At 46.5% G+C, this 12,137-nt stretch overlaps 1 protein-coding gene across 1 annotated transcript in view; it reads left to right on the top strand.

Annotated features, from left to right (window-relative positions):
• The window catches only part of ABCC11 (ATP binding cassette subfamily C member 11), a 61,312-nt gene that overhangs the window by 36,743 nt on the left and 12,432 nt on the right, over positions 1–12,137 (top strand). The window contains exons 18-23 of the mRNA XM_078438554.1: positions 343–446; positions 2,927–3,124; positions 5,367–5,593; positions 5,714–5,851; positions 7,313–7,499; positions 11,987–12,076. Of these exons, the coding sequence (XP_078294680.1) occupies positions 343–446; positions 2,927–3,124; positions 5,367–5,593; positions 5,714–5,851; positions 7,313–7,499; positions 11,987–12,076 (944 nt within the window). The remainder of the gene's footprint in view (positions 1–342; positions 447–2,926; positions 3,125–5,366; positions 5,594–5,713; positions 5,852–7,312; positions 7,500–11,986; positions 12,077–12,137) is intronic.

Raw genomic sequence — 12,137 nt, 5'->3', positions numbered from 1 at the left:
TCTAGAATATTGCTTTTGTGCCAGGCACTGGGTTAGGTGTTTGGCACACATTATCACATATCCTCTTCAGAGTGATCCCATGTGGCTAGTATGACTACCATCACAATTTCATAGGTAAAACAGTGGAATGACTTTTGGTACTTTGCTCAGGCTAACATAGCCTGTAAGTAGTAGAGTCAGGACTTGACTACTGGGCTTCCTAACCTTGGAAGTCCTCCAAGGTGTCCAAGGTGGATGGGGGTCAAGGAGATCCAAGGGATTGGAATGGCTGAGCAACTTTGTCAACCATTATCCTTCACCTTTTTATGGCACCTGTGTGTTACCCCTTTCCTGTCTTTCCAGGTTACATGGCCTCTGCCATTGTTGTCTTTCTCATGATGGGGATTGTCTTCTTCACAGTCTTCAACTTCTGGTGGCTGAGCTATTGGTTGCAGCAGGGCTCAGGGGTAAGTGTCATGGTGGGAGTGGGGTGTGTTTCTGTGGGCTGATATGGAGTGGGGCACCACTCCTTGGGCCCCATGAGGGTCAGAGCATGGGTTAGGGAACCCCATGGCAAGCCTGAAGCCTGCCATTTCCAAGTTGACAAATGAAAAAGCTCTAGAGAGGACCTCTGAGAGCCAGACATGGGGCTTCCCTCCCAGCTCTGACCCCCAGTGTTCATAGAATGAGTGGTCACCAGTGCAGTCTCGTCAGGACAAAACCAAGAGGTTTATGTCCCCAGACAGGTCCTCAAGAATGCTTTACATTCCATGTAGTGATCTTTCCTTTGGTAGCCCTTTTGTCTTCTCATTCTGCTTTATTTAAAATGTGCCTCTGGACTCCTTGTTGGGGGCTGGGAGGACACATCACAGTTAAACACAGCTGATGTTAGTGAAAGCAGGGAAAACACATTTTACTCAGTCACTACTGATGGCAGGGGAAAGAGCTGAAAGTCATATGATTTGTGCACAGGTGATTTGGGTGTTTTAAAGGGAGAATGAATGTGGGGACTGAATAGAGGCAGAGGAGTGAAATTTATCCGGGGTTGGTGAGTGTGAATGTGATGAGGTCAGCTGTGTCCATTAGCTGGCAGTTATCAAAGTTAGGACTAATCTTCCACAGGGACTGGGAGACAGAGGCCCTATCCTTCATGGTGATTACATTTTAAAGACATGGTTTCCAGGTCCTTGGGAGAGATGCTCTGAGTTGTAAGAGCTATGTATTCACAGCTGTAAGCACTTTTTAGTGAGGGCTCCGAGAAAGGGAGGTCAGGGGCATGCTGTCAGGTGTGGGCTAGAACAAATGGTAACTTTTCCTGGTGGTGGTTGAGATTCCGCAGGCAGGCATTTTGATGGGGGGCGGGGGCTGGGGTCCTCCTAGGGACATGCCTTAAGCTGCTAGAAGCCATGCTGAAGTTTGGTCAAGTCTCTTAGCACAGGGGTTTGGTTGGAATTATTTTGTGTTGAGAGACCTGCAGTTCTCAGCCATTATGTGCCTGCTTAATTCATTCATCTTCCCAACCACATTTGGAGGTGGGTTCTGTCTCCATTTTATAGAGGATAGTGTGAAAAAGAACCTTCCCTGGGATGTGAAGTCCCCTGCTGGTACTTGAACTTGGTTCTCTAATTCCAAGCCATGTTTACCCAAAGGAGTACTTGGTTAACTTTTTAAAAATATTCTTTTTGAAATGTTTATTTTTGAGAAGGAGATTTATTTATATTTGAGTGGGAGCAGTAGAGGGGCAGAGAGAGAGGTGGGGGGCAGAGGATCAGAAGTAGGCTCTGCGTTGACAGGCTGACAGCAGTGAGCCAATGTGGGGCTAGAACTCATGAGTCAGGAGATCATGACCTGAGCTGAAATCAAGAGTCTGCTGCTCAACCGACTGAGCCACCCAGGCGCCCCAATATAGCACAAATTCCTAATCACCATAGAGTGAATTTATCAAGCCTTTTCTACCCTGGCAGCCTTGCGGGTGCCTGATTCAGATGATCTGCCTCCCCAAAGAAAGAAAACTCACTATTTTGCTCTATTCCCACACAATGCTTCTGATGTCTATTGTGCAGTTTTTTTCTGAAAGCAACCAACTCTCTAATGCTCTGGACAACATCTGTGTGTCCTACAATTCAAGTCAGTCTGACACCACCTGGAGTTAGTGCAGACTCCCCAGGTTAAGCACTCAGTCCCACAAGCTTGTCCCTACTTCAGATGCCAATCACGAGTCTAGACCTCCTATAGTTCTGGCAGACCAGGTGTCAACTGGGGGTTCTCATGACCTCCTTTTTGGATTTGATCATCTGCTAGAATGGCTGACAGAACTCAGGGAATACTTTTACCAGTTTATTATAAGGGACATAATAAAGGATAGAGATGATTGGCCAGATGAAGCAGTACATAGGGTGAGATCTAGAAAGGCACCAGGTACAGGAGCTTCTGTTCCTGTGGAGTAGGGGTGCACAACCCTCATGTCATGTGAATGTATTCACCAACCCAGAAGCTCTCTAGACCCTGTACTTTAGGGATTTTTATGGTGGCTTCATCTTATAGGCATGATCAATTATTAATTCAACCTCCAGCTCCTCTCCCCAGCCAGACAGAGGGTGGGGTGGGGTGGGGTTGAAAGTTCTAAACTTCTAGTAATGGCTTGGTCTTTCTGGTGACCAGTTCTCCATCCTGACGCTATCTAGCCCCCTCCTCACACCAGACATCTCACTGACTACGAAAAGACACACTAGCTACAAAAAGCAATTAGAGATTGCTCCAGAGACCCCAAGGGTCTTAGAAGATTTTATGTCAGGAATCAGAGTCAACGTCCAAATATTAGAACAAAGGATGCTCCCAGCACCCCTATCACTTAGGGAATTACAGGGATTTTAGGAGCTCTGTGCCAGGAACTGGGCACAAGACCAACTATATGTCTTATCAAACCACACTCTGTTCTCTCTTGAAGACCAATAGCAGCCAAGAGAGCAATGGAACAACAGCAGACCCAGGTGACATACTGGACAACCCTCAGCTGCCAATTTACCAACTGGTGTATGGCCTCAGTGTGCTGTTGCTAATCTGCATGGGCCTCTGCTTCTCGAAGGCCTTCACCAAACTCACGAGGAAAGCATCCACCGCCCTGCACAGCAAACTCCTTAGCAAGGTATGGGCTTGGGTATTGGCTGCTGTTGCAGGCTGAGCCCTAGCCTTTCCTGCTTTTCTTTCTTTTTTTAATTACTAGACTTCATTTTTTGGAGCAGCTTTTGGTTTAAGAAAAATTAAGTGGAAAGTACAGAGTTCTCATATGCTCCTTACTAATCTCCCAGTTTCTTCTGTTATTAACATCTTGCATTAGAGCGGGATGTTTGTTACAATTGATGAGCTACTATCAATACATTATCATCATCATGGTCATCATCATCAGTCCATGGTTTATCTAAAGTCTTCTTTATTCTGTACATTCTATGGACTTGGACAAATATATACTGACATATATCTGCCATGAAGTATCATACAGAACAGTTTCATGCTGTAAAAATCTTCTGTGCTGTACCACTCATCCCTCCTTTCCCCTCAAATCCTAACAACCACTGATCTTTTTTACTGTCTCCATAGTTTTTCCCTTTGCAGAATATAGTTGCAAGTGCACGCTGGGCCACTGGGTGGGTGGGAGCAAGCCACAGAATGAGCTGGGTGCCTGGAAACTATCCTGCTGTCAGCAGTGTGATTCTAAAAGCTTAGTGTCCCTTGCTGGAGGGCCGGGCACACCAACGTGGGCCTCTGTTGGCTGAATACTGTCACATATAGTGTTGCTTATAATTGTCCCAAGTTCCTTTTCAAGTGGTTCTATTATCCTTATTTTACATACAAGAAGTCTGATATCCTTGTGTGTCCTGATGAGAATGTATTATGGTTAAAATACCAAACTGCCTCTTGGAAATATCATTGCTCTCCCCCTCACCAGATGTTACTATGTGCAGGTTCTATGGTGGGCATTGGGCTTACAGTGGTGAATGAACAATTCAGGTATGGTTCAGACCATCATGGCCTTATAGTCTACTGAGGGAGACTGATGAGAAAATAGGCTTGTTGTAACATAGTATGTAAAATTACCTACTGGATGGGAGCCCATGGAATCATAAGAACCTAACCTCAGCATGTAGGTGATGGAGGGAAGGATGGAGTCCAAGCAGCCTTCTTGGAGGAAGGGACCTCTCTGCTGTGACCTGAAGGGTGAGTCACATTCAGCCAGCTTAAATTAGGGGTTGAAGAGAAGCAGAGCATTTCTGGGAAATTTTATGATGCAAATAATTATTATTTATTAATAGTCAAAATGCACTTTCCTTCTCCCTCCCTCCTCCTTTTATTCCTTCCTTAACTTTTGGCCTTAATAGATAGGATTAACTTCTATTTATGTTTTGTTCTTGCGTTACAGCTTGAGAAATACATGGGGAAATGAAGTGGTCAGTTGGTCAGTTGCTCAGTGCCACAAACCTTTAAGAAATGCCTTCTGTAAAGAGTGTGGCTGTGCTGGGGCAGGGTGGTTGGGGAGCCTTGGGAGGTCTGGTCATGGTTTTGCCATTAACTACTTGGGTGACCTTGAGCAAATTGCTGAGCAACCTTCCCTTCTCTGGGCTTCAGTTTTCTCATCCATAAAATGAGGACATGAACTAGATGCTTTTGCTAGAGCCCTTCCAGTACGAAATGTTCTTTGATCTCCAAAGGCCCTCATGTCCACTGCTTTTAGAGACCAAGTTAGGACACCATCTTCAAGAAAGGGCAGTCACGCTTAAATTCTACCCAAGACACCAAGTCATGTGCAATCGCAGTAGTATTGCTGCTACTAATCTCCGGTAATCCTGATGAAAATGGTCCCATTTGTAGAAAATAATAAGTGCTGGTATTAATGGAATTCTAATTAGGATGCAGGAACTGTTCTGAGACTTTCAGTGTGTTACTTCTTCCTCCCTCTCCCTCCCTCCTCCCTTCCTTCAATCCTATCCTTCCTTTCATAACAGGTTTATTAATATATAATTCATGTAATCATAAAGCTCACCCTTTTAAGCTGCATATCTCAGAGGTTTTTAGTCTATTTGCAGACTTGTGCAATCTTCACCATAACTCAGTAAAGTGTTGTTATCATCCCCATTTTACAAATGAGGACATTGAGACTCAGAGGGGTTAAGTAACTTGCCCAAAGTCACACAGCAGTAAGTGGAGGAGTTTGCTAACACTGGAACCCAGGAAGATTGACTATGGAGCTTATGCTTTTAGCCATTGCTCTAAACTGCCTCCCTTGCACGCCCTTTAGGCTGTATCCTGCATCTCTTCAGGGCTGAGTGTAACTGACATCTTCATCAAGTTCCAGAACTATCTCTTGATCTGGGTTGTTTTTGTCACTACAGGTTTTCTGCTGCCCCATGAGCTTCTTTGACACAACCCCAACAGGCCGACTCCTGAACTGCTTTGCAGGGGACTTGGATCAGCTGGACCAGTTATTGCCCTTTGTTGCTGAAGAATTCTTAGTCCTGTTTTTGATGGTGGTCGCCATCTTGTTGGTTGTCAGTGTGCTGTCTCCATATATCCTGCTGATGGGAATCATATTAGTTACTGTTTGCCTTATTTATTATATGTAAGTGGGTTCTTTGTGCTTGTGAGCTGGGTCTGTGACTTGGGATACCAAGCTGGTATGTAGAACTGGTTGGTCCCTGAGGAGGACTGCCCAGGTCACTCACTCTCATTCTTGATGCAGGAAGTTTAAGATGGCCATCAACGTGTTCAAGAGACTGGAGAACTATAGCCGTTCCCCTCTGCTCTCCCATATCCTCACTGCTCTGCAGGGCCTGAGCTCCATCCATGTCTATGGAAAAACTGAAGACTTCATCAGCAAGTGAGTCCTGTGCTGTCATCTGAGGATGATGGGGCAGTGGGGACTGTGGGAAGCAGGAAGGTGGCGAACAGAGGATCTGGAAATAGTGTTCTCTTCACATTATTTTATTCATTTATTTCTGAGCTTCCAGGACCTCATCTATAAGATGATGCATATAGGAATAAGAAATATAAGTGATGCAGGAAATATTTGTAAACCTTAAAGACCTGTAGATATTGCATACACATATTAATATAATTAATAGTAAGAAGTGTTGCTGGGTCAGCACTTCTTGCATTGTTCTTTTTCTTTGACTTCCAAACAGGTATCTAATTTTAATTAAATACACGAAGCAATAGCTTTCTAAATAACAGAATTTCCTTCACTATTCATAACTATAGGTTTGTATTCTAAATGCTTGTTGATACAAACAAAAACACCCTATGATTAATGTTGAGCCTTAATTGTATCATATGAACTTACCCATTTGTAAAGATCAATCACACATGATCTGCCTTGAACTATAAGAGGCTCACGGTCTGGTGGAAGACAGGAGACACATACACACATTTTTGTAATAATACAGGGTTAAAAATGACTAATAACATAGGAGAAAAGCAGATAAAAGGCCATAAGTGTTCAGGGGGAACTTTAAAAAAAGGGGGAATGTCTGGGTGGTTCAGTTGGTTAAGCTTCTGACTCTTGATCTCAACTCAGGTCATGATCTCATGTCTGTGGGACTGAACCCCACGTCAGTCTCTGCACTGACAGTGTGGAGCCTGCTTGGGATTCTCTCTCTCCCTCTCTCTCTCTGCCTCTCTCTCTCAAAATAAATAAATAAACTTAGGAAAAAAAAAGAGTTCAAGGGGGAAAGAGGTGGCATTGAGCCATCTGAAATGGGTTTGAAGCCTGGTAAGATTTGAGTGTGGGAGACAGTGTATATCTGGTTAATTGGAATAATGGATGAACCATGGAACCAAGTCTCTCAGTGAGACTAGAGAGCACTCAAGGACTGTGCAGGTGCTGGGATTGAGGGCATCTTCAAATGATGCATTCATTCACCTACTGGGTGCTCAGAGCCACAGGGAAGATGGTAGTGAATAAGACAGACACAGCCCCTTCTCCAAGGTGGATAGATACTTGGAAGGATAGATACTTGGAAGGATAGATACTTCCCCTCACTCATGAGTAGATCCTGACATTTATTCACTCTTATTGGCCTGGGTAGGGAACTTCCCCTAACTGATGATCAAGGTCTAGGGAAGAGCCTGGGCTGATAAGTCAGTCAGAGCTTACTCCTAGATCTGGGGTCAGGTCAACTCCATGACCAAGAAAGGGGCAGGGAGAAGGCCCCCAAAGATAATTCAGGTTCCTTGGGTGGAGTGGGGAACCGGATGCTGGAGGGAGCAACCAGTGTCCACTCCCAGGAAACTCTGGGTTAGACAAACACATGTTGTTTTCAGGTTGTCCTTTCTTTCTCAGGTTTAAGAGGCTGAGTGATATACAGAATAACTACATGCTGATGTTCCTGTCTTCCTCGAGATGGATAGCACTGAGGCTGGAGACCATGACCAACCTGCTGACCTTGACTGTGGCCTTGTTTGTGGCTTTTGGCATTTCCTCTGCCCCATATTCCTATAAAGCTATGGCTATCAGCCTCATCCTGCAGGTGAGGGAGGGACTCTCAGACAGTGGGGTTTTGGCTTGTGGCCTGTGGACAGACTTAGGGGTTCATGGGACTTTGATAATACCTTGGGTTTTGGCCATTTGTGGCTTTATGAGTTGTGTGCTTGGCCTTCTGAATCGTCTGCTTTCCTGTTTTCCTGTCACCTCTGAACTGGGAAGTCTATATTTAAAGCTATTTAATAGAATCTTAGAGTATTGGGATTGAATGGAGCCCGCAGGCAGTCCAGTCCAACCCTCTTATTGTGCAGATGGGGACATTGAAGCCCAGAAAGGGAAATATTTGTCTGAATGTATAGAGCACTAGAAGTAGAGCCAGAATGGGGCACCTGGATGGCTCAGGGAGTTGAACATCTGACTTTGGCTCAGTTCATGATCTCATGGTTCCTGTGTTCAAGCCCTGCGTCGGGCTCTGTGCTGACAGCTCAAAGCCTGGAGCCTGCTTCAGATTCTGTGTCTCCCTCTCTCTCTTTCTGCCCCTCCCCTGCTTGTGTTCTGTCTCTGTCTCTCTGTCTCTCTGTTTCTCTTTCTCTCTCTCAAAAATAAATAAACATTAAAAAATAAAGAAGTAGAGCCAGGGTAAGAACCAAGACCTGTTATTTGCTGTCTGGTATGTTCTCACTTTACTGTCATTTGTTGAGTCAGCTATCAGGCTTCCTTGAGTTATCTAAGGAGTCATCCAGTCCCTCCCCTGAAACAGATCTTCTCAGACTTTAAAGTGCACAGGACTTGAAGCAGAACACTTTGTCCCAGCCTTGCAGGAATGTTCGGCCTGGGCACTGGTACAACTGACAGGAGGACCATGCTCTAGAGCACAGCCTTGGGTTTTCAGAGTCAGGTCCTGGGTGGGTGGGGTCTCGGAATCTAATTTTAAAAGCAGATTCTCTAGGGGATTCTGATGTAGCATCCTGCAAAGCTCCTGGCCTGAGTTCCTCCACGTCCACTACACTGGGGCATGAGAGGGTCTAGCTGGCCAAGTTCATGTCTGCAGGGTCAGTCCAGTGGAAGGGCTAGCCACAAGGGCTGTGAGGCCAGAGGCTGGCTTTGCAGCCGCCTGGGGGAACACTGGTTACACAATTCCAGCTCCCCGAGGGGGTGCTCATTAACTGCCTTCTCTATGGTCATGTGGCTTTCTTTCTAACTGGCTTTGGGTCTCATGTGTCCCAATGGTGAGGCATCTTTTGAGTATGCCAAGGGGCTCCATCTTGCTCCTTGTTGAGCCCCTGCAGCAGGTATATATTTGCATAAATATGCAGTCCTGTACATGCACAGCCATGCCTGTGTGTGTGGAGCCTTCTGCAGGCACCCAGGCCATGCAGGTGGCTGTGCTGTGCTCACACTTGCAGACAGCTTACCAGTGCAACAACATGGAATGTACTGGACACTTGCACTGAGCTAGCACTTTGCTAGGTGCTTGTTGTACTTTCTTGCATTGAATTCTTACTACATTCCATGAGCTATAGCAAAATGGTTAAGATTGTGTGCTTTGGAATGTGGGTTCAAGCCAGGCTCTGCCCATTATTAGCTGTGTGACTTTGGGGAAGCCTCTTACCCTCCTTGTACCTGGGGTTCTTCATTTTGTAAAAAGGAGATAATACAAGTTCCAAAATTACAGATTTGTGAGACATGTATAAACATGAGGATTAATGCATGTTGAACACCTAGAACAGTGCTTGGCCCAGAATAAATGCTCAGTAAATGTTAGCTGTTATTGTTCCTCACTTACAGGTAGGAAGTCAGAACTTCAGAGTTCTGTAACTTGCCCTGGTTCCCACAGCTGGTGAGAGATAGGTTTGTCCCTAGTGGGTCACACTCCTCTCCTCTCTGTCTTCCTCTCTCTGACAAACATACATATGCGCATGTGCACACACACACACACACACACACACACACACACATGCATGTGCCAGTGCAGAGTTGCCCCCAAACCTTCCAAAACTTGGGGAGAGGTACCACACTGGTGTCAAAGGGGATCTGGAGTCACCAAGGCCAGATATCCCTCCTGGTTCCTATATGACATGGGCCAGGGGGGCAAAGCTTGGGGCAATGTTATCGTGTGCTGGCCCAGGCAAGAGGGGCAGGGTCTCATCTCTCCCAGGGTGCACTGTGCACATGAGGCACCTCTCAAAGGTCTCCCCAGCTTGTTCCATCACAGGAAACTAGTTAGGAGTTCTGCTGGAGGCCTGACTGCTTCAAAATGGCCCTGGATTTATTTTTTCTTCTCCATGTCTGCTGTCCTGTTCAAGTGTCTCATCTCTATCCTAGGTAGCAACCTCGAAGCCTCCTCTCCTCCCCTTGAAGCCCCTCCTGTCTACCTCCTACATCTCACCAGAGTGACCTTTAGTTACAGTTTTCCTGATGTCACTGTCTTGTTTAGAGCCCTCAGAGATTCCCCGTCTCCTTATGCTAACCCTAAGCTATGGGCCGTGCCCTCAGGCCCCTCAAATCTGGCCCTGTGACCCCAGCATACATCTTTCCTCTGGCCACACTGGTGCCTTGCTGACATCTGCATGCACTCTTGATGAAATTATGTTCAAGTTTTGGGTAGCAGGAATCGCACACCATGTTGCTTTGCAACCTTAAGAACTGTAAATAATTGAGATGCTCCTGGCCTCCAGCCAGCAAATGCTAGAACCAGTTCAAAATGGCCTTGGCAGTTTGGAGGCTTATTATGTGATGTATCCAGAAGGCTGGGGTAAGCTCTTCTTTGTTAATTTAGTGACCTAGCATGAATCCATGAGCATTCTATCTTTTTGCCCTGGCATCCACATCCTGGCTTCATCCTCAGGATTGTCTATTCAAGGTCACAAAATGGCTGCTGCAGCCCCAAGCAACATATCCTCACCAAATAACCACCAAAAGTTAGAAAGGAGAGAACTTTTTTCATGTGCTCTGTTTTAAGAACAAGGAGCAGCTTCCCAGAATACTCCCATCTGACTCTTCCTCATGCTTCATTGGCCAGAATTGTAGCATGGCTCACACCTTAAACCTATCAGTGACAAGAGGAATGGAGTTAACCAAGTCTCCCTGGAGCACCAGGGTGCCAGATGCCTGAGCATAATGGAGGTTGTGCTAGCAAGAAAGAAAAAAGCGACCGGCTACTAACAAGGCAACCAGCCATGTCTGATACACTGACTGAAGGAAAGGCAGTCTCCTTGGGCTCCTTTCCAACTGTCAGTGTCATTTCATTATGGCATCCACCTTCTCTGACTTCTAAAGGGCTTTCCTTCCCCTTCCCATACTCTTTGTTCCAGTCATAGCCGAATGGCATGCAAGGCCTTGAATATATCCTGCTACTTACTATTTTCAGGGCTTTGTCCCCTCTCTATGGAGTGCCCTTCTCCACCCATTTTTAACCTGCTAAATCCCACCTCTCCTTAAAATGAAACTCCTGTGCCAACTGCTGCAGGAAGACTTCCCTGTGGCCCTTGTCTGGGGGGACCTTGTCTGGGGGGTCCTTAATGGCTCTCCATAGTGCCTCCCAGGGTGAAGTACATCCCCTTGTGCTGGCATTCTCTGTTGACCTATCTGTCTCCCCACCTGACTGGGAGCTCCTTGAGGGCAAGGCCTGGGTCTGTTGCAGTTTAGGGCACAGATCCTGGCTTGGCACATGGCAGAGAGCCCTCAAGGAGTGTGCTAAATGAATTCATAGTGAACTTATTGTCCAGAACTTTCTTCATGGCCTGTTAGCCCACATCTTGGACCAGGGGGATGGGGAGTATGAAGATTGGGTTCCCCATCTCAGCTCTACCTCCAGGTTCCAGGTGATTCTGTGTATGTTATTTCCCCTTTTGGGCCTCAGTTGTCCTCATCTCTGGTGCCTCCAATTCCTGAGCATCCCTGAGACTCCTTAAAGGCAAGGCCAGAAACAAGGACTTGGGTGTAGGCAGATTATTTGAGATGTGCTCCTAAGAAACATGACTGAGGGAGCAGGAGAGAGAGAGGCAGGGAAGGAGAAACTCTGTTATGGGCAAGTGTCATTGAGATTGCTGTTTCTGGGTCACCACCTCTCAACTCTACTGGCACCTTCTGAGAAGCATATAGGATGCTCCCTGGATTGTCCCCCAGAGACTGAGGGACAGGAGCCTTCATTTACTGGCTCCTTTCCCCATTAGTTGAGGGTTTGCCCACAGCACTTTCACTCCCCTGTGTTTTGGGGCTGCAACTGTGCATGGACAGAAGGGGCTCCTGTGGTGTGAGTGAAGGTTTTGAGCAGAAAGCAGAAATACACACAAAGGGTACTTGAGGTGGGATAGTGTCAGTGGTGTCTTGCCCAGAACTGCATGCCATCACGCAGCTAACCTCAGAAGTGGGCTTGGGGGGCACCAAAGGTATCTGCTCCACTCTTGTAAGGAAATTGTCTTAGTTTGAGAAGTCACTCAGGAGGGGTGGTGATGAGTGTTTTTTAGGGGCATTGAAATCCTAAGCACACCCCTGTCAGTCTCTTGATCTGATGCTTCTCCTTCACTCCAGCTGGCATCCAACTTCCAGGCCACTGCCCGGGTTGGTTCAGAGACAGAGGCGTACTTCACTTCCGCAGAGAGGATGCTGCAGTACATGAAGGTGGGATGCAGGTCTGGGTTCGGTGTGGGGAGCTCAGGAAGTTTTCACACCCATGTCTGGG

Source organism: Panthera onca, chromosome E2 (genome assembly GCF_046562875.1).
Source record: "Panthera onca isolate mPanOnc1 chromosome E2, mPanOnc1 haplotype 2, whole genome shotgun sequence".
Taxonomy (NCBI): Eukaryota; Metazoa; Chordata; class Mammalia; order Carnivora; family Felidae; genus Panthera; species Panthera onca.
Note: the sequence above shows the minus strand (reverse complement) of the source record. Positions and strands in the feature narration are given on the sequence as shown.